This window comes from Culex pipiens, chromosome 2 (assembly GCF_016801865.2).
Source record: "Culex pipiens pallens isolate TS chromosome 2, TS_CPP_V2, whole genome shotgun sequence".
Taxonomy (NCBI): Eukaryota; Metazoa; Arthropoda; class Insecta; order Diptera; family Culicidae; genus Culex; species Culex pipiens.
In genome coordinates, this window is record NC_068938.1 from 76,287,279 (window position 1) to 76,305,515 (window position 18,237).

The window sequence follows — 18,237 nt, forward strand, 5'->3', positions numbered from 1 at the left end:
GTTTTATTACTTTTACATAGTTATTAAATTATCATATCGGTGTCAATCGAACCACGCACAATTTGTATCGGTGAATTGTTTAGCGGATTGTTCCGCTTATGTTTTTGTTTGCCGATTAATGTTCCAATTTAGCACACGCAACTGGGAATCGATCAATCGTGATCAATGGTGAGAACTCAGGGGAGGGGCAAATTCGGGACTTGAACGCGGGTAACGTATCGCGACATTCGGTACGTTGTGTTTGTGTTTGTGTCAGCAGCAGGGTGAATCAATTCTGGGTGTGCACACACAGGTAAAGTTTCCTCCTTTCCCGCATTGTGTTATTGTGTGAGTTGAGTTTGGTGTGGCCGTGCACTTTCGTTGGTAATGTTTAGGAATTTTTCAAGGGTTTTTGTGATTTGTTTTTCTGTCTTCTGGGCATTTAAAACCGCACTTAGCAGAACTTCCAGCGATTGCCGCACTCGTTGCACAGCACAAACGTCGTCATCGGTTCATCGGAGCTTCTCGTCTGCAGCTGGTTGTACGTACAGTTGCGCTTCTTGCACTTGCCGCACTTGAGCAGGTCCGTCTTCGTGCCCTGGTTCGTCGCCAGCTGGGCGTCGTTGATCGCCTCCTTCACAAACCGATCGCGCAGGTTTTTCATCTCGTCGCTGGCCATCTCCTCCGGCGTCATTTTCGCCAACCGTTGCGCCGTAATCGCTCCGTTGATGTAGTTAGACCTCAAGCTGGGATTTTTGAGATCCTTCAAATTAGCCACGCGCGAACGAACGCGATTCTTGTACTTCATGTCCGTGTTTCTAAACTCGCTGAAAATCGCCTCCTCCAGCTCATCCCCCAACTCCTCCGGCGTCTGGCAACCCTCGGGCGGTTCACCGTCCACCCGAATCGCACTGGCCAGCATCTCGCGGCACTTGAGACGCACCGCGTCGGTCGTGTTGCTCGACGGCGGAAAGCTGGTCTGCGTTGGCTTCTTCTCCTTCTCCTTTTCCTTCTCCAAATCCTTCTTGCGATCGTCCCCCTTTCCCCCGCTGCTGCTCTTGCTCGACGACTTGCTCGATGATTTCGACGATTCCTTCGAGGACTCCTTGGAGGGCGGGGTCGCGGCCAGGAAACGCTTCCAGCTTTTGATCAGCGACTTGGCTAAACTGATCACCTCGTCGTCCTTGCTGCACTTGCGCAGCTCGTTCACCGTCATGCCGATGCGCGTCTTCGTCAGGATGTCCAGATCGATGTTAAGGCGTTGCAGCTCGCGCAGCAAGTCGAGCGCCTGCTCCTGGCCCTGTGGAGTGGAAACGAAATGGCATTGGTTAGAATTTTGGCCTCACTTTTCAAACTAACGATTCATTTATATTTATTTACACGTTATTTTTTTATGATATTTTCAAGCCTTTTCCGACAAATTCGAAACATTATGTTTGCATTTCTCAAACCACGTAGACACTTTTTTGGAAATCTTAAACCCGCTCCCCTTCTGGAAATTTTATTGAGATTTTATAAAATATGCACGTTCATCAAACAGGAAATCATTAAAAGAAATGCTTTCTTTAATTTCAGCAACAGGGAAATTTTAGTATTTTATTAAAATTCAGGCAAAACTTCATTAAAAGCAGTTTTTACATTTATTGATAATTCAAGAAAAAATATAATGCATTGCAAAATGGTTAACAAACATGATATCAATATGTATTATTTTACTAATCAATTGGATTAAAACACATAATTTATATTTAAATTATATATAAATGGAATTTTGTCCATCGTCGTTTAAAATCGTTGATTAACTAAAATAAATTTATGTTCTTTTAAAATCTTTTTGGAATTTTGTGAAATAAAGAAACTATCTGCATTTTGTTGAATATTCTAATTTACAATATTTTCAACAAATAACTATGAATAACAAATCTTCAGAATATAATTGTAGATCTGATATGAAATACTTATTTATTTGCAAACTGCTTTTAAAATGCTTCAAATCTTTTAAAATGTTTCAATTAAAATATTTCAATTATTTCAAATTTCGTGGCATTTCACGGTATTTCCCAAATTTGACGGCTAGGGGCGGTTTTCACGGATTACCCGGCTTCCGTGAAATCGCGAAAAATCACTAGCCCTAGTGAAAAGGATTCCATTTTTTTAAATTTAGATAAGGCTTTAAAGTGCCACTCGAATTATTTGTAAACTATTCAAAATAAATTTTGAAATTTTGAATTTTGGGATTTTTTAAATAAATGCAATGGTATTTTGCTCCTGAGCAGTTCTCTAGGATTTCGGTCATTCGATTTTTTTTGTATTTTTTAATCCGACTGAAACTTTTTTGGTGCCTTCGGTATGCCCAAAGAAGCCATTTTTAATTTTCCATACAAATTTGGCAGCTGTCCATACAAAAATGATGTATGAAAATTCAAAAATCTGTATCTTTTGAAGGAATTTTTTTATCGATTTGGTGTCTTGGGCAAAGTTGTAAATATGGATACAGAGTAGTAGACTGTAGAGTAGTAGACTGAAAAAAATGATACACAGTAAAAAAAAAATTTTTTATCACTAAAACTTGATTTGCAAAAAAACACTATTTTTATTTTTTGGTATGTTTTAGAGGACATAAAATGCCAACTTTTCAGAAATTTCCAGGTTGTGCAAAAAATCTTGGACCGAGTTATGAACTTCAACTTCATTTTTCGATGTAAAATCAAATTTGCAATCAAAAAGTACTTAAGTGAAATTTTGATGAAGTGCACCGTTTTCAAGTTATAGCCATTTTTAGGTAACTTTTTTGAAAATAGTCGCAGTTTTTCATTTTTTTTAAATAGTGCACATGTTTGCACACTTTTGGAAAAAATATTTTTGAAAAGCTGAGAAAATTCTCTTTATTTTGCTTTTACGGACTTTGTTGATACGACCTTTAGTTGCTGAGATATTGCAATGCAAAGGTTTAAAAACAGGAAAATTGATGTTTTCTAAGTCTCACCTAAACAACCCACCATTTTTTATTGTTGATATCTCAGCAAGTAATGGTCCGATTTTCAATGTTAATATATGAAACATTTGTGAAATTTTCCGATCTTTTCGAAAACATTTTTTTTAAGGGGCGTAATATTGAATGTTTGGCCTTTTTGAAATGTTAGTCTTGATTTGAAAATTTTGAAAATAATGTTTCCGAAAAGATCGGAAAATTTCACAAATGTTTCATATATTAACATAGAAAATCGGACCATTACTTGCTGAGGTATCGACAATAAAAAATGGTGGGTTGTTTAGGTGAGATGAGACTTAGAAATCAGTATTGATTAAAAAATTCATAACTCGGTCAAAGATTTTTTGCACAACCTGGAAATCTCTGAAAAGTTGGCATTTTATGTCCTCTAAAACATATCAAAAAATAAAAAAAATTAAACATAGTGTTTTTTTGCAAATCAAGTTTTAGTGATAAAATGTTAAATAAAAAAATCACCAAATTTTTTTACAGTGTATCATTTTTTTTCAGTGTAGTCTGTATCCATACCTACAACTTTGCCGAAGACACCAAATCGATAAAAAAATTCCTTCAAAATATACAGATTTTTGAATTTTCATACATCATTTTTGTATGGACAGCTGCCAAATTTGTATGGAAAATTTTATGGACAAACTAATGATGCAAAATGGCTTCTTTAGGCATACCGAAGGCACCAAAAAAGTTTCAGTCGGATTAAAAAATACAAAAACTAAAATTGAAGAAAAAAGACCGATTTCGTAGAGAACTGCTCTCCTTTGGTTCATCGACCTCGACCAGGGCCAGCATTATTGAATTTTAAACCTCTACTGCCCAAATTTTTTTTTCGAATATTTTTTTTCCCGTGTTCAGGAGGTCATTTTGAACAAGTTTTGTTCTACGAAAACTTTACTTCTCTTGTTTTATGCTTTTGTTGTTTCATTTTTAGTATTTCAATCTGCATTTATCTTGTTTAGTTTATGTTTGTTTTTGGTAGTATTTGGTCTACTCTACCACCTCCTATCATTACATTTTGCCTAGCTAATTTTTTCATGTTTTTACAGTAACCTTTTCAAATTTTTTGCATGTTTTTCACATTTTCTGCTATAAAATGGCACCATTATCATTTAACATGTAAATAAATGCGTAGAGGCATGGTCTGGGGCACTAGAAAAATTACTGCATACTTCTTTTTACTTAAAATATAAGAAATGTTAGTAAAAAAACACTGCTAAAGTTGACCTCTAAAAAATTACATTTTTAAAAACATTGGCAAAGTTACATAAAACAGGTAAAACTTCCAACCCATAAATTTTCCAAAATTTCTTCTATCTAATGCTTTTTAAAGATCAAAAATTGGTTGAAAAATGGATTTTGGCTATTTTTTAAATCGAAGCCCGTCTAAAGGCGGAGTTGGGTTGTAGAGGGTTGAAATTTAATTTTAGTTTTGATCTTAATTGTTGTTACATTTTATTTTTTCATAATATTTTGGGTTTGTAAATTTATGAAATTCACTATCTTGAGCAGGGATTTTCTGATCGATTTGTCTTGTCTTGGGCAAAGTCTTTTCGGAGAAAAAAGCAATGTCCAAAATGCGTAATTTTTTATTGTATTGTTTAAAAATGCTTTAGGGCTCTGAAAAAACATCTTTTGAACAATAGTGCGCGATGTTGCAAAGTCTGGTTTAGGAGAAATTCTTTTTTGACAAAATCTTTTTTTTAATATTAAAAAACTTAAGAAAATAGGTGAATGTACCGTTTTCAACCTATACAGAAAAAATGTATCAAAATCTGTCAAAATTGTGGTAATTGTGGATTTGCTATAAAAAATGTAATCTCTTACAACAGATTTTGCAGCAAGCTCTTATATCATTTAAGCTCGTCGGTAAATATGTCAACATATTTGAAAGAAAACCTTCTATAAAAAAAATATTTTTGATAATCTTTAGATTTTTTTTTTCAATTTTCTCATTGGAACTTTGAAAATCGGGCAATTCGTTTTCGAGACACAGCCTTACAAAGAATTCGAATCGATAAAAAATAATTTCTCTAAATATCGTCTAAGTAGTCTGTAATTTTCATCTGAAGATATCTCGAAAACTATTGGTCTTTTTTTCAATGTTAAAAAATTTAAACTTTTGTGAAATTTTCTGATTATTTCTATTAAAACTTCAATTTTCGTGTTTCTTTTTCTTTAAGCCGCTGTATCTCAGCAACCAAAGGTCCAATCTTCAATGTCTCTTAGACAATTTTATAGCAAATTTTCTGAACTTTTCAAAAAATATATTTTTAGAAATGGTCACTCATGGTCACTATTTTTAAAAATTGAAAAACTGCAAATATTTCGCTAAAATCAAACTTTCGGTGGCTATATCTTGAAAACGGAGCTTTTTATCAAAAAATATGTAAAGTACTTTTCGATTGTAAATTCAATTTTGCATTAAAAAATAATGTCAAACTTGTTTTTGCATGAAACTTCGATTTTTTCCAAAAATCACTATTTTTTCAAAAATTCTTAACTCGGTGGCAGATTTTTTGACCATGTTTCTCTATGGCTCAAAAGTTGCGGATTTTTGTCCCCTAAAACAAAAAATCTCGAAAATCAAAAAATACGTATTTTGGGAAATTGAGTTTTAGTAAAAAAAAAAGTTGATAAAAAAATCTGCAAATTTTTTTTTCCGTGTACCTATTTTTTTCTCAAAAGTCCTCAACAATACCTACAACTTTGCCGAAGACACCAAATTGATCAAAAAATTCACTCAAAAGTTACAGCTGTTTGAATATTTACATACCATTTTTGTATGGACAGCTGCCAAAATTGTATGGAGACTTGTATGGGTGAACCAATGACACAAAATAGCATATTTGGTCATAGGGAAGGCCCCCACAAAGTTTGAGCCAAATCAAAAAATACAAATAAAATCTATTTCCGGTTTTGGTAGAGAATTGCTCATTTTCTTAAAATTAAAATTTAAAGTTCGCAATAGTTTCATTTTCTAACAGTGAAAATCGGACCAATAGTTTCCGAGAAATTGTCAATTGAAAATTATAGGCTAATTAGGTGAAACTTCGAGAAATTAATTTTCATTGATTCGAATTATTTGTTAGACTGTATATTTGAAAACAAATTGCCCGATTTTCAAAATTCCAGAGAAAAAACTATAAGAAATTTTCTTAGTAACAAATATTATTTTCAGAGGGTCTTTTCTTTCAAGAATCGGATTCGATAACTCGAATTCAGGAATTAGCACTCTGAAGAAAAGTGGTAATAAAAAAAATAATGGTACTTTACAATTGCAAATTCAATTTTGCTTCAAAATTTATTTTTAATAATTATTTTTTGTCCAGATTTTTGACATTTTCAAAAAAATTGTATTTTATCATTCCGGTACAAGACTCGAACTCACGACCTCTGGATTGGAAATCCAGCACGCCGCAAGAAGAAACCCATCGACTACTGGTCGGTGTTCCCAGTGAGTAGATTTACTACACCCAACCCCCGGTGGTTGGTCACTTTTTCGTTTGACACTTTTTTAGTTTGTACCCCGTTGGTTGGTCAGAGGCAAACTAAAAAATGACGAACTGTCACTTTTTACACGGCGCTCACGCACACTACCAAAACAAGCGTTTGATAGTGTGTGTGAACTCCGTGTAAAAGGGGTGTCAAACTAAAAAGTGACCCCGTTCGTTTGGCAACAGTTGGTGTCAAACCATCGGGGTTTGAGTGTATTTGAAGGGATCTGACTTTGCCGAGCCAGACAGGAATCGAACTCATCACCTTCCGCTTACAAGACGAAACCCGCAACCTCACGGCCACGGTAACTTTGCAATTTCATATTTTCTAAACCAGATTTTGGATTATCATGCACTATGGTTCAAAAAAAGTTTTTTTAGTCCTTTTAAACATATAAAACAAATTCGAAAAAAATACGTGTTTGGGGATTTCAACATTTGATGATAAAAAGTAAAATCGTATAACATTTTTTTTCATTGTACTTATTTTTTCGAAAAGTTATGTACAGAGTAGGGTGCCCAGAATATGGGACTTTTCCTCAAAACCTCGCTCCACAAGCTGAATATTGTTCCTTGGGCTATTTTAGGACTCTGGGCCAAATATGAGCAAAATCGGTCAACATTTACCCATTGATACTCGAAGGTGAAGTTTGTATGGGAAAAATCGAAAAAATGTATGGAAAACCCAATTTTCTTACGGTTTGGTCTGCACGGTGCGCTACTTCCATCAAAATATTCCCAAAAGTGAGATTCTTATTGAAAATTTAATACTTTACAACTTTGTACAACAAACAAAAGCTGTAAAACTCAATCCTGAAAAGTTATTAGCGATTTAAAAAAGTCATTTTTGTATGAAAAACATTTTTTTCACCAACTTTAGGCTCGGGTATCAATGGGTTAATCTCAACCAATTTCGCTCAAAATTTGCACAGATGCCTAAAATAACCCAAAAAACCAATTTTTGCTAGTGGAGCAGGGGGTCATTTTTTCTGGGCACCCTAGTACAGAGGTATTTTGAAATGTTATCAAAGGATATGTAAGATTTTTATGATTCGCTCAGTAAACTTTAAAACAAGTAAAAAAATCAATGTAGGGGAACAATATCTAAATCCATCGTGATCGTGCCTCTAAAGTTGACATATTAGCACTTTGACGTTCAATTGAAGCTCATTTCCAGCTGAAATCGTGCTTTCCATTTCATTAGGACACAAAACTTTTGTAAACAAGAGTGTATCCCTCTCACTCCTTATGCTAACTGTCATTCGAGTGAAAGGGATACACTATTGTTTACAAAAGTTTTGTGCCCTTTTGAAATGTTACGCTCCAAATCAAGTGATAAATAGCTCAATAGAAGGTGAACAAGCAAGTTTCACAAAATAGGTATGTTGTTTCAACAGTAAAAATCTGCAAATTGGATGAAGTAAGGAGCGAGAGCTTAACCTGCCAAACATATACCGGCACCAGTTTTCCTCGTAAAAATAAATAAAGACTAACAACAACTATAAAATATTTATTTCAACAAACAATTCAACAGCAGGCAACTCTTTGTTATCTGTTTTCTTTAATGGCACAATTCAATTCCAAACCGCTACGATCCGAGAATTTTTAACTCGTTGAAGATCTCCTGAAATGTACATAATCGTCAAAATGGAATTGATCAGAACCATCATGCTTTTCCAAAACTTGCTCTCGCCCTTAGCAGAACTTCCAGCGATTGCCGCACTCGTTGCACAGCACAAACGTCGTCATCGGTTCATCAGCGCTTCGCGTCTGCAGCTGGTTGTACGTGCAGTTGCGCTTCTTACACTTGCCGCACTTGAGCAGGTCCGTCTTGGTGCCCTGGTTCGTCGCCAGCTGGGCGTCGTTGATCGCCTCCTTCACAAACCGATCGCGCAGGTTCTTCATCTCGTCGCTGGCCATCTCCTCCGGCGTCATTTTGGCCAACCGCTCGGCAGTGATGGCACCGCTGACAAAGTTCGCTCTCAGGCTAGGATTTTTCGGATCCTTCAAGTTGGCCACCCGCGACCGAACGCGATTCTTGTACCGAAAGTCGGTATTTTTAATCTCCGCGAAGATGGCCTCCTCCAGCTCCTCGCCGAGTTCCTCCGGCGGTTGGCACCCTTCCGGTTGCTCACCCTCGACTTGTAGCGCGTGGGCCAACATCTCGCGACACTTGAGCCGAACCGTGTCGGTCGTGTTGCTCGCACGTTGCGGACTACGGGACCGCCCACGTTTCTTATCATCCCTTTCCTTGCGGTGATGATCTCTCTTGCTGTGATCATGCCTGCCACTGTGGCTGGTGCTGCTGCCGCCAGAGGCGCTGCTCTTGCTCGACGACGACGACGTCTTGCTCGAAGACTTGGACGAGTCCTTCGAGGAGGTCGTCGCGGCCAGGAAGCGCTTCCAGCTTTTGATCAGCGTCTTGGCTAGGTTGATCACTTCGTCGTCCTTGCTGCACTTGCGCAGCTCGTTCACCGTCATGCCGATGCGGGTTTTGGTCAGGATGTCCAAATCGATGCTCAGTCGCTGCAGTTGACGCAGCAAATCCAGCGCCTGTTCTTGACCCTGAAGGAGGGGAGACAGAACGAAAGAACGGAACCGAGGTTAGGTCGAGTGGGCTGCGAGCGGGTTTTGGGTGCGATGATGCGTGTGTGTTTTAAACGTACCGTTTGAATTTGTGAGTTGGTGGGGACGAGTCCTAGTTTGTGTACTGAGCAAACCCGTCCGTATGTGGTCGTGTGGCTGGCGGCGAGCAATGTCTAAGTATGTTCACTGATTTTCACTACAAAATCACGTTTAGCTTGGTTTATGTTATGCACTCAAAAAACACTCACTTATGTTAGAAAGCATGATGGATAGAACTGAGATCCGATGTATTTTGGTGGATTTCAATAACTAGCTTTGATTGATGAGATGCTCAACAACTATGATGACAGTGAGAAGTTGTACGCAATTTGAACAGCACAATCTGTAACAACGAACTGGTTTTTATAATCTATTCACAGGATCATTCATGGACCTTCGATTAAACAATAATAATGGCAAAAAGCTCATTATAGCCGGTTTTAAAATGTAAACAAGGTTTTAATTAATACACTTTTGACCATTACGGTTTTAAAAACGGTTATAACCGCCCGTGCGAATGGGGTATTAGAAAGACTAGCAACGCTAGAGTTATACCCAATTCACTTTTTAAAATCGGTAATAACCGTGTTTAATAACTCAACTGTCGAAGTTGAGTGAGTTAAACCCTTGTTTACTAGCCTGTCCAAAAAAAATCAATGGGCCCAGTTCTCAAAAGATAATCATGTAAGAAACAACTCAACAATATATTGAAGATACTGATGACCTGTATCTAAGTAAATCTACATGTCACCGACGAAGGAAGGAAGTGTTAATATTCTCAATATTCAAGATTTTTTTTTACTAATAATTAGAAATGCGAGGAAAACGATAGTGTCAGCTGTTAAGCAAACGTTCGATAAAACCAAGGCGCTTACGGTCCATTTTGATGGAATGTAGGTTCTTGACGATCACGTAAAAAGAGAGAAAATAGCTGTCGTAGTGCTCAACTCGGGAATACGGAATGGAGCAGCTGTTGAACAAGCCAGCAACAGTTTCCATGCGTTTATCTCCTTCAAACATCAATGGCATAGTCTTGACTCATCATTATTTGATCAAATCGAAGAACTTCAACGCAGATGACAAAAGGAAGTTGCTGGCCACATACGAAGAACTGCTGTTCAAGAACGCGAAGATTACAAGGAGTTTATCCAGCTCGGAATCATAAGCTTGACATCTGCTTGCCGGGACAGGACCCGAGGAGACGACCTGGCCTGGGCTAACGATCTAAATTTTAGGTTATAGACCGGGGCAACATCTACTTTACTTCTCGGTCCGACGGATCAGACAACCCGGTCCAACTGGGGTGAGAGGCAACCATGCATACCACCACATAGCATTTCTGAACAAGGTTGAAAGTCGTGAAGATCAAGAAATTGACCAATTCGATAAGGCTGACCAAGATCAAGCGAAAGTACGAGATTGAAGTTTACGTGACCCACAACACTACAGTTCTTCAGTATTTTGGGAATTCAAACCGGCTTTCAATTTGTGGTTCCCAAGGATTGGAATGAAAGGGAAGATTTCTAAGAAGGGAAACGGTTTGCAATTCACATATCGTAGTTAATAATCTATGAGAGGATGCGCGATACAACTTCACCTCGAAGCTGGATTTTTTTTTCATAGCTTATTTTTATTAGGTCCTTTTAGGGACTGTGCGACCAGGTTAGGACCGGGGGTTATATCAAACTTAGATATTTGGGTGTTTTGGAATAGATTCCAAATTTAAGCTCGATCTGACCACGGGAACTCCTCCTTGTAACCCCTTGAATGTTGGTTTGGGAAAATATGTGAAAATGTAGTTGTACAATCCCTATGAAATCTCGGATGCTGGAAACAACTTTTCCGAAGAGACCATATTTTATAAATTCTTGAACTCTCAAATTCCTTTATTCAGAATTGTTACGGAGAAATAGAAAAACAATCCGCGCCATCCCAAAACCCAATACGCGCAAAATCCGCGTCATTTTAAGAAAAATAATTTTGCGACAAAAGAGTTTCATAAATAATTAAATTTTGTAATCTCAGAACGCAGAATCTTGAAACGCTGAAAATGTATTTTTGCTAGGATTAGGTAAACTAGAGGAAAAAGCCAAAACAAACATTTTGGCAAAAAAAAAAAAAAAATTCAACATTTAGAAATTTAGATCTAAAAACTGAATGAAATCTTAATAAGGCTTTCCAGGCCCAGTGAAAAAAGTATAATTTAACACAAAAATGACGAACTCCTCGTCATAGTGTCCTGATGCAAACAATGATCGAGCTGTAGCTGTCACAACCCTGCGAAGCATGTTGGCTGACATATCGGGCAGTCAATCAAAAAGACCAGCTAGAAGTCGCCTGACAAAAAACTTTTGTTAGAAAGAGATAGGAAACCTGATGCAAACAAACGTCCAGCTGTCATGTAAACATACTTTGAATGTGTTGGTAAATTTCTGACTAGAAAGCCTTATAAAAAATAAAACTTAAAAATTGTAATAAATTCAGGATCTTGAGGTTTTAAATTTAAGATACAGTTCATACTCGATGATCTTACTAAAGGTAACAAAAATGGCAGCATTCAAAAATTTAAGAATTTAATAATTTAAGAATTTAAGGATTTAAGGATTTAAGAAATTAAGAATTTAGGAATTTGAATTTAAGAATTTAACAATTTAAGAATTTAAAAATAATATTTTTTTTGTTCTCTTGATTGTTTTTTTTTTTTTGAATATTGATAAGAATTTAAGAATTTTAGAATTTAAGTATTTTAGAATTTACAGGGTTGTTACGGAAAAGTCGAGAAAAAATCCGCGCCAGATCCGCGCCGACCCCAAAACCCAATCCGCGCGAAATCCGCGCCATATAAAAAAAAATCGCGACAAACAAAGAAGAGAGTAACATAATGAATGAAATTTTAAACGAAAAAAGAATAATACAGAAGGCATTTGGATCAGTACCGTTGATCAGTTGTGGATTCATACCCCACCTGTATCAAATGAAACCATTTTTGCCATTTTTGAAACAATATTAGCATTTTTTTGCAACACATCTGATATCGTTTCTTTAAAAACAAATTCAGGAAAAAAAATTAAATTCGAAAATTTAAAAAAATTTAAACCATAAAATAAATCACCAATTTATTAAATCTAGGGATTTACTACTTTCTCGCCAAAACTTTACTCTGGAAAATCGAAACACGAAATTTCTATTATTTTCTTCTCTAAATTTTTCTAAACAAAAATATGACTCCAAAAATGATCCGAACTAAAAAAACGGCAAAATTTTTTTATTAACTTAAAAATTTAATAATTGAATAATTTAATAATTTAATCATTAAATAATTAAATAATTAAATAATTAAATAATTAAACAATTAAATTATTAAATAATTCAATAATTTAATAATTTAATAATTTAATAATTTAATAATTTAATAATTTAACAATTTAATAATTTAATAATTTAATAATTTAATAATTTAATAATTTAACAATTTAATAATTTAATAATTTAATAATTTAATAATTTAATAATTTAATAATTTAATAATTTAATAATTTAATAATTTAATAATTTAATAATTTAATAATTTAATAATTTAATAATTTAATAACTTAATAATTTAATAACTTAATAATTTAATAATTTAATAATTTAATAATTTAATAATTTAATAATTTAATAATTTAATAATTTAATAATTTAATAATTTAATAATCTAATAATTTAATAATTTAATAATTGAATAATTGAATAATTGAATAATTGAATAATTGAATAATTGAATAATTTAATAATTTAATAATTTAATAATTTAATAATTTAATAATTTAATAATTTAATAATTTAATAATTTAATAATTTAATAATTTAACAATTTAATAATTTAATAATTTAATAATTTAATAATTTAATAATTTAATAATTTAATAATTTAATAATTTAATAATTTAATAATTTAATAATTTAATAATTTAATAATTTAATAATTTAATAATTTAATAATTTAATAATTTAATAATTTAATAATTTAATAATTTAATAATTTAATAATTTAATAATTTAATAATTTAATAATTTAATAATTTAATAATTTAATAATTTAATGATTTAATAATTTAATGATTTAATAATTTAATAATTTGATAATTTAATAATTTAATAATTTAATAATTTAATAATTTAATAATTTAATAATTTAATAATTTATTAATTAAATAATTTAATAATTTAATTATTTAATAATTTAATAATTTAATAATTTAATAATTTAATGATTTAATAATTTAATGATTTAATAATTTAATTATTTAATTATTTAATTATTTAATTATTTAAAAATTTAATGATTTAATAATTTCATAATTTCATAATTTCATTATTTATTTATTTAAAAATTTAATAATTTAAAAATTTATTTTTTAAATAATTAATTAATTTAATAAAATTAATTAATTAAATAATTTAAAAATTTGATAACTTAAGAACTTTCTTAAAAAAATAAAAATTAACAAAAAAATCAATTGCAATATTTTCGTAATTTTTCAATTTAATAATTCGTACTTTTTCACGTTTTTTGAGTCTGTAAGTTTTGATAATTTCAAATTGTGAATTAGTTATGTTTCGTTTTTTATTTCAAATTGTTGAATTCCAAATTTCTTATTTTTTAATTTTAACATTACATTTCGCTTTTAGACGGAGATTTTATCAGATTTCTAAGTGGATTTCGTCATGTTGTGATAATTGGGAGTAGAATCAATTCTACCTGAATCAGAGTGGCAACAGAATTTTTATTTTTTTCAATAAACCAAAAATTTAAAATTTTAATTTTTATATTGAAAAAACATAACAAATCTTAAAAATTTTATAGCTTAAATTTTTAAAATTCTGTAATTTTTTTTAATTTTGTTAATTTGATTTTAATAAAATTGGTATTTATTAGTAGATGTTTTAAAAATAATGAGTTGAAATGTTATGTTAAATTAATATAACAAATCTCAATACATAAAAAAATCGCTCCTTGAAGATTATTTCAAAGTTTTGTATAAAAAAAAAACAATCAATAATTTTTAGAAGAAAATTTTCTTCATTAACAATTTCTTAGAAATTGATGTTTTCGCACTCAACGAAAAAGATTGAATTTATGTAATTCCTAATAATATTTTCCTTTGTAATTTGAAAGAAATTCTATTGTTCTCAATTATTTTGTTTATCAAAATTGCTATCCGCGCGAAATCCGCGCCTGAGCAAAATAAGCCAGCAAATCCGCGCCAGATCCGCGCGATCCGCGCCGTCCGTAACAACCCTGAATTTAAGAATTTAGGAATTTAAGAATTTAAAAAATAATATTTTTTTTTGTTCTCTTAATTGTTTTTTTTTTGAATATTGAAAGCTTTAATTTTTGCTTTCAGATTTTTTTTTATTTATGATTTAAAAATTTCGGATCTTTTAATTTCTTTTTTAATATGAATTTAATATTTTTTCGGGTTTTTTAATACTATTTTTCGGACATTTTATTTTCTAATTTCTGAATAATTCAATTTTGAATGTTGGAGCTGTAATTTTTGAATGTTTTGATTTTTTAATTTTTCTTCAAGAATGTTCAAATTAAAAAAAATATTTCTACTGGTTGAATCCCATCTAAAATTCAAAGGCGGAGAAGCTTCTGGTACGTCCAATAAAGCTCATATTTGGGTTAGAAGCACAGTACACCCACTGGAACATGCCCAATAATAATTTTTGTTACATCCAAATGTCTGTATCTTCAGGAAAAGTTTGAAATATGATTAAGATTCACAAGATTAAAATTGAATGTATCGAGTATAAAAGAACAATAAATAAGGATAAAAAACGTTACAGTCATCCCACATATTCGGAACACCCACAAATTCGGAACACTTTTATGATAATATGTCAAAAGCATGCCAAAAGTAGCTTTTATGTCGACCCTACTATTTTAAGAACCTTCATTTGGACATTATCTTGCTATTTCACTAGTAAAAGTAATACTTTTTGAAAAAAACTTCATTCCAAGACTATTTTGTCCAGAGCAGCAAAACACTGCCTCCAAATGGCCTGTTTCATAATTGTGGGATGTTATTGTGCCTCCCACAATTGTGGAACACCTGAATTTAACTGATATTTTCACAAAAAAAAGTTACCAAACCATGTATAAAACATCACTAAGCTTGAGTTTAATTGGTTTCAGAGTGTGAAGTCATTTTTTTGTAAAAAATATGTACTCCTGGAGATATCCAAAGTTTGTTTACATTCGTAAGAAAAAAGTGTTCCGAATTTGTGGATTTCAAGGGTCAAAGTAATTCTTCAAAAACTTCATATAAAAATTGAAATTTGCAGATGTTCGATACAGCATTCGAAAGATCGCAAGAAAAGCTTTCAAATGAAGGTAAAAGCGAATCATTAAGTTTAATTATCGATTTGCTATGATTTTTTGAACATTGGCCGATCTGGAAACCGTTCCGAATATGTGGGATGACTGTACTCAAAACTTTAAAGAAATTAAATCTTCAGAGTCAGTATGTTTAAAAATGAGTTGAGTGTAGTCCGTAACAACCCTGTTTATTCCATGAATTTTTGTTTTATTTCTTTAATTCTTGAATTTTTAATTCCATTTCACCATCACTATTTTGCTTACATTTTAGATTACACAAAATTAGACTACTTTGGATCATATTCAAATCATAGTTCAGTTTAATTTTAAGGCAAATAAAAATTTAGATAACGAATACTAATGAGAAATTTTGGAAAAATTTCTAACCTTACAATTTATTAGAATTTTAGAAAAAGAATTTAAAAAAAATAGAAATCAACAATTCTAAAATATCAGAATTTCAAAATTTTAAAATCTTTATGCTTAAGAATTTTTATTTTTTTTATTTTCAAATTTTCGATTTTTTTAACTTTTGATTTTTTAAATTATTGAATTTTTCTGACAAAATGGCCCTATATGCTAAGCAAACAACCAATTTTAGAACAAATCTCTGAGGATGGTGGGGCAACTGCCTCATATTGTCCCACCCTGTGTACGCTAGTAATTTATAATTTTCAGTTGAACGGAAATCCAAATCAAATCCAAATTATTTGATTTTTAAACCTAAACATATTGCAGACAAGCTACGCACTTTCCTTCCGGACTGACCAGGCCTGGAAGACATTTAAATACATCATTAAGCGCGAATTTTCAAAAAGAAATGAAATTTTGTAGTAATATTTTTAAGATCATCGAAATTCCCTGACCCAGCTCAAAATTCCCTGACTTTCCCTGACTTTTCCAGGTCCAATAAAATTCCCTGACAATTCCAGGTTTTCCCTGACTTTTCCAGAAATCGACACCATGCGTAGAGCTCCTCCTCACTTCTTTCCTTCGTGCCGCCAGCACAAGGGTCAGCATCTTCTGTGGGTCGAGGGTGTCGATCATTCTTGCAGGGCCGCACCCGGCAGCGGAGGGAACTCCGCCAGCGTGAACACCGGAGCTGCCGCCGTTGAATGAAGGCCGCACGGCCGCAGTTATGGTCTGTGGCTTCGTGGGCTCCTGGGCGGCTCGGTTTTTGAACTTTGCACTCGTCCGTCTTTTGGGGACCCCCACAGCTGTTACTCCTTCTCTTGAAGTGACAGTTCTTGGTTCCATGACCCTGCTGCAAGCAGTTCCTGCTCTGGGTCACGTTCGGTCACTTGTTCCGGTAGGCTTCCCACCGGATTTGAAATCTTTTCAAGCTTTTCAATTTCCCTCAGCTGCTCAGACGCCTCTTTTCCCGGCTGGGTTACCATTGTTGTTGTTGTTCTCATCCAGCGGGCTGAACTCTGGAGCAACATTTGAAAGGGGCGGTACGACATTGCTCTTATGGCCTTTCATTCCACGCGTATAAATTGGACGAAAGGTCGTAAGAGCAATGTCGTACCGCCCCTTTCAAATGTTGCTCCAGAACTTGTTGTTGTTAAGATTACTCCCCCTCCCGTTTACTCTTTTGAAGTACCTATTCGTTATCCAATATATGTGAAAACTTGTTATGAATTAATTAAAAAAGTATAAGGAAAGAAAATAATAGGAACTTTTACATCAATCATGTTTCAGTAATTCTTAATTATTTAGAAATTAATGTTTTGCAAAGGTTGAACAAAGCTAATAGACGATGTGGAATGATTTCACTAAACATTACACAAATGTTTTACACGCATCTAGCAAAATTACTCTGGAAGTCTGCCTCGCAGTGCATTATCGTTTCCAGAACATTAGCATTACTTCGGCATGCCTCCAAAACAACAACAAACGATCAACAATCCAAGCTCCAAAAATCCGCCGCCGCCACCGCCAGAGAGAACGAGAAACTACACCGTTTGTTTTTCTTGGTTTTCTTTGCTCTTTCCTCTTGCGCGGCACCGTTCCTTCCCCTTCCGCGGGGATCTTACCTCCTCCAACCCCCGGCAGTCCACGAGCACCGGCATCTTCCGCGAGAAAAAAAAGAAAGACTGTTCGCGGAATCGCACTCCTTTGGCCAGGAAGGGAGTTGTCCCTCCCGTACGACGAAGACTACTTCCTGTCCTCACGGGAACCACCTACCTCATTCGTCCGGAGGGTTTTCCCCGGTGGCGGCGACGGCGGAGTGCCGAGCGAAAAGGCGATGCGCGCCGAAACAAAAATGGAAGCACCGATTTTTTTCTCGCCCTTACGGCAGCAGCTGCCGCGGCGGGCGTTCGCATTACTCACCGACCCATCCGACGAGGTCATCTTGCCGAGCCGCTTCTGGATCTTGAACACTTCCTCCTCGACGTTCATCCTGCTGGGACGTGGGTTTTGCTTCCTGCGCAACCAAAAGACTTCCGAAAAAACTGACAGGCGAAAAATCGCAACTTTTTCTTTCCCGATCGGAGCGCTCTGACGCCTTTTTTCCTCCTCGCGCGACTGACGGATTGGGGATGTTTTTGTGTGCGATGAAGAAGGAGTCGATAAAGTCAGCGGGAAAGAGAGAGATGGCAATTGTAATGTTCATGTAGTTGTCTCGCTTTGTTTGGTCGACTTTGGCAGGGCTGCCAGGTTTGACGTTTGTCTTTTCTGATTACGCCATGTCTTTAGAGATTTTAAAATTCGTATTTTTTCATGTATTTTTTGGTTATTGATGGTCATACAAAATGCGT

General features: G+C 34.1%; 1 protein-coding gene across 3 annotated transcripts; it reads right to left on the reverse strand.

Moving 5' to 3' along the window:
* Nucleotides 1-204: 204 nt before the first annotated feature.
* Nucleotides 205-18,030, reverse strand: LOC120413539 (transcription elongation factor S-II). 3 transcript variants are annotated; one of them, XM_052707706.1, is made up of 3 exons: nt 17,810-18,030; nt 8,168-9,045; nt 7,976-8,104 (listed from the first exon to the last, which is right to left on the reverse strand). In XM_052707706.1, exons 1-2 carry the CDS (start codon nt 17,876-17,878, stop codon nt 8,176-8,178), a joined length of 939 nt encoding a protein of 312 aa, XP_052563666.1. In that variant the 5' UTR covers nt 17,879-18,030; the 3' UTR covers nt 7,976-8,104; nt 8,168-8,175. The 3 variants fall into 3 exon arrangements, with proteins under 3 accessions (XP_039430352.1, XP_052563666.1, XP_052563667.1); XM_039574418.2 differs by lacking the exons at nt 7,976-8,104; nt 8,168-9,045 and adding an exon at nt 205-1,279 and having other exon boundaries at nt 17,810-18,020; XM_052707707.1 differs by lacking the exon at nt 17,810-18,030 and adding an exon at nt 9,147-9,427 and having other exon boundaries at nt 7,976-9,045.
* Nucleotides 18,031-18,237: the final 207 nt, after the last annotated feature.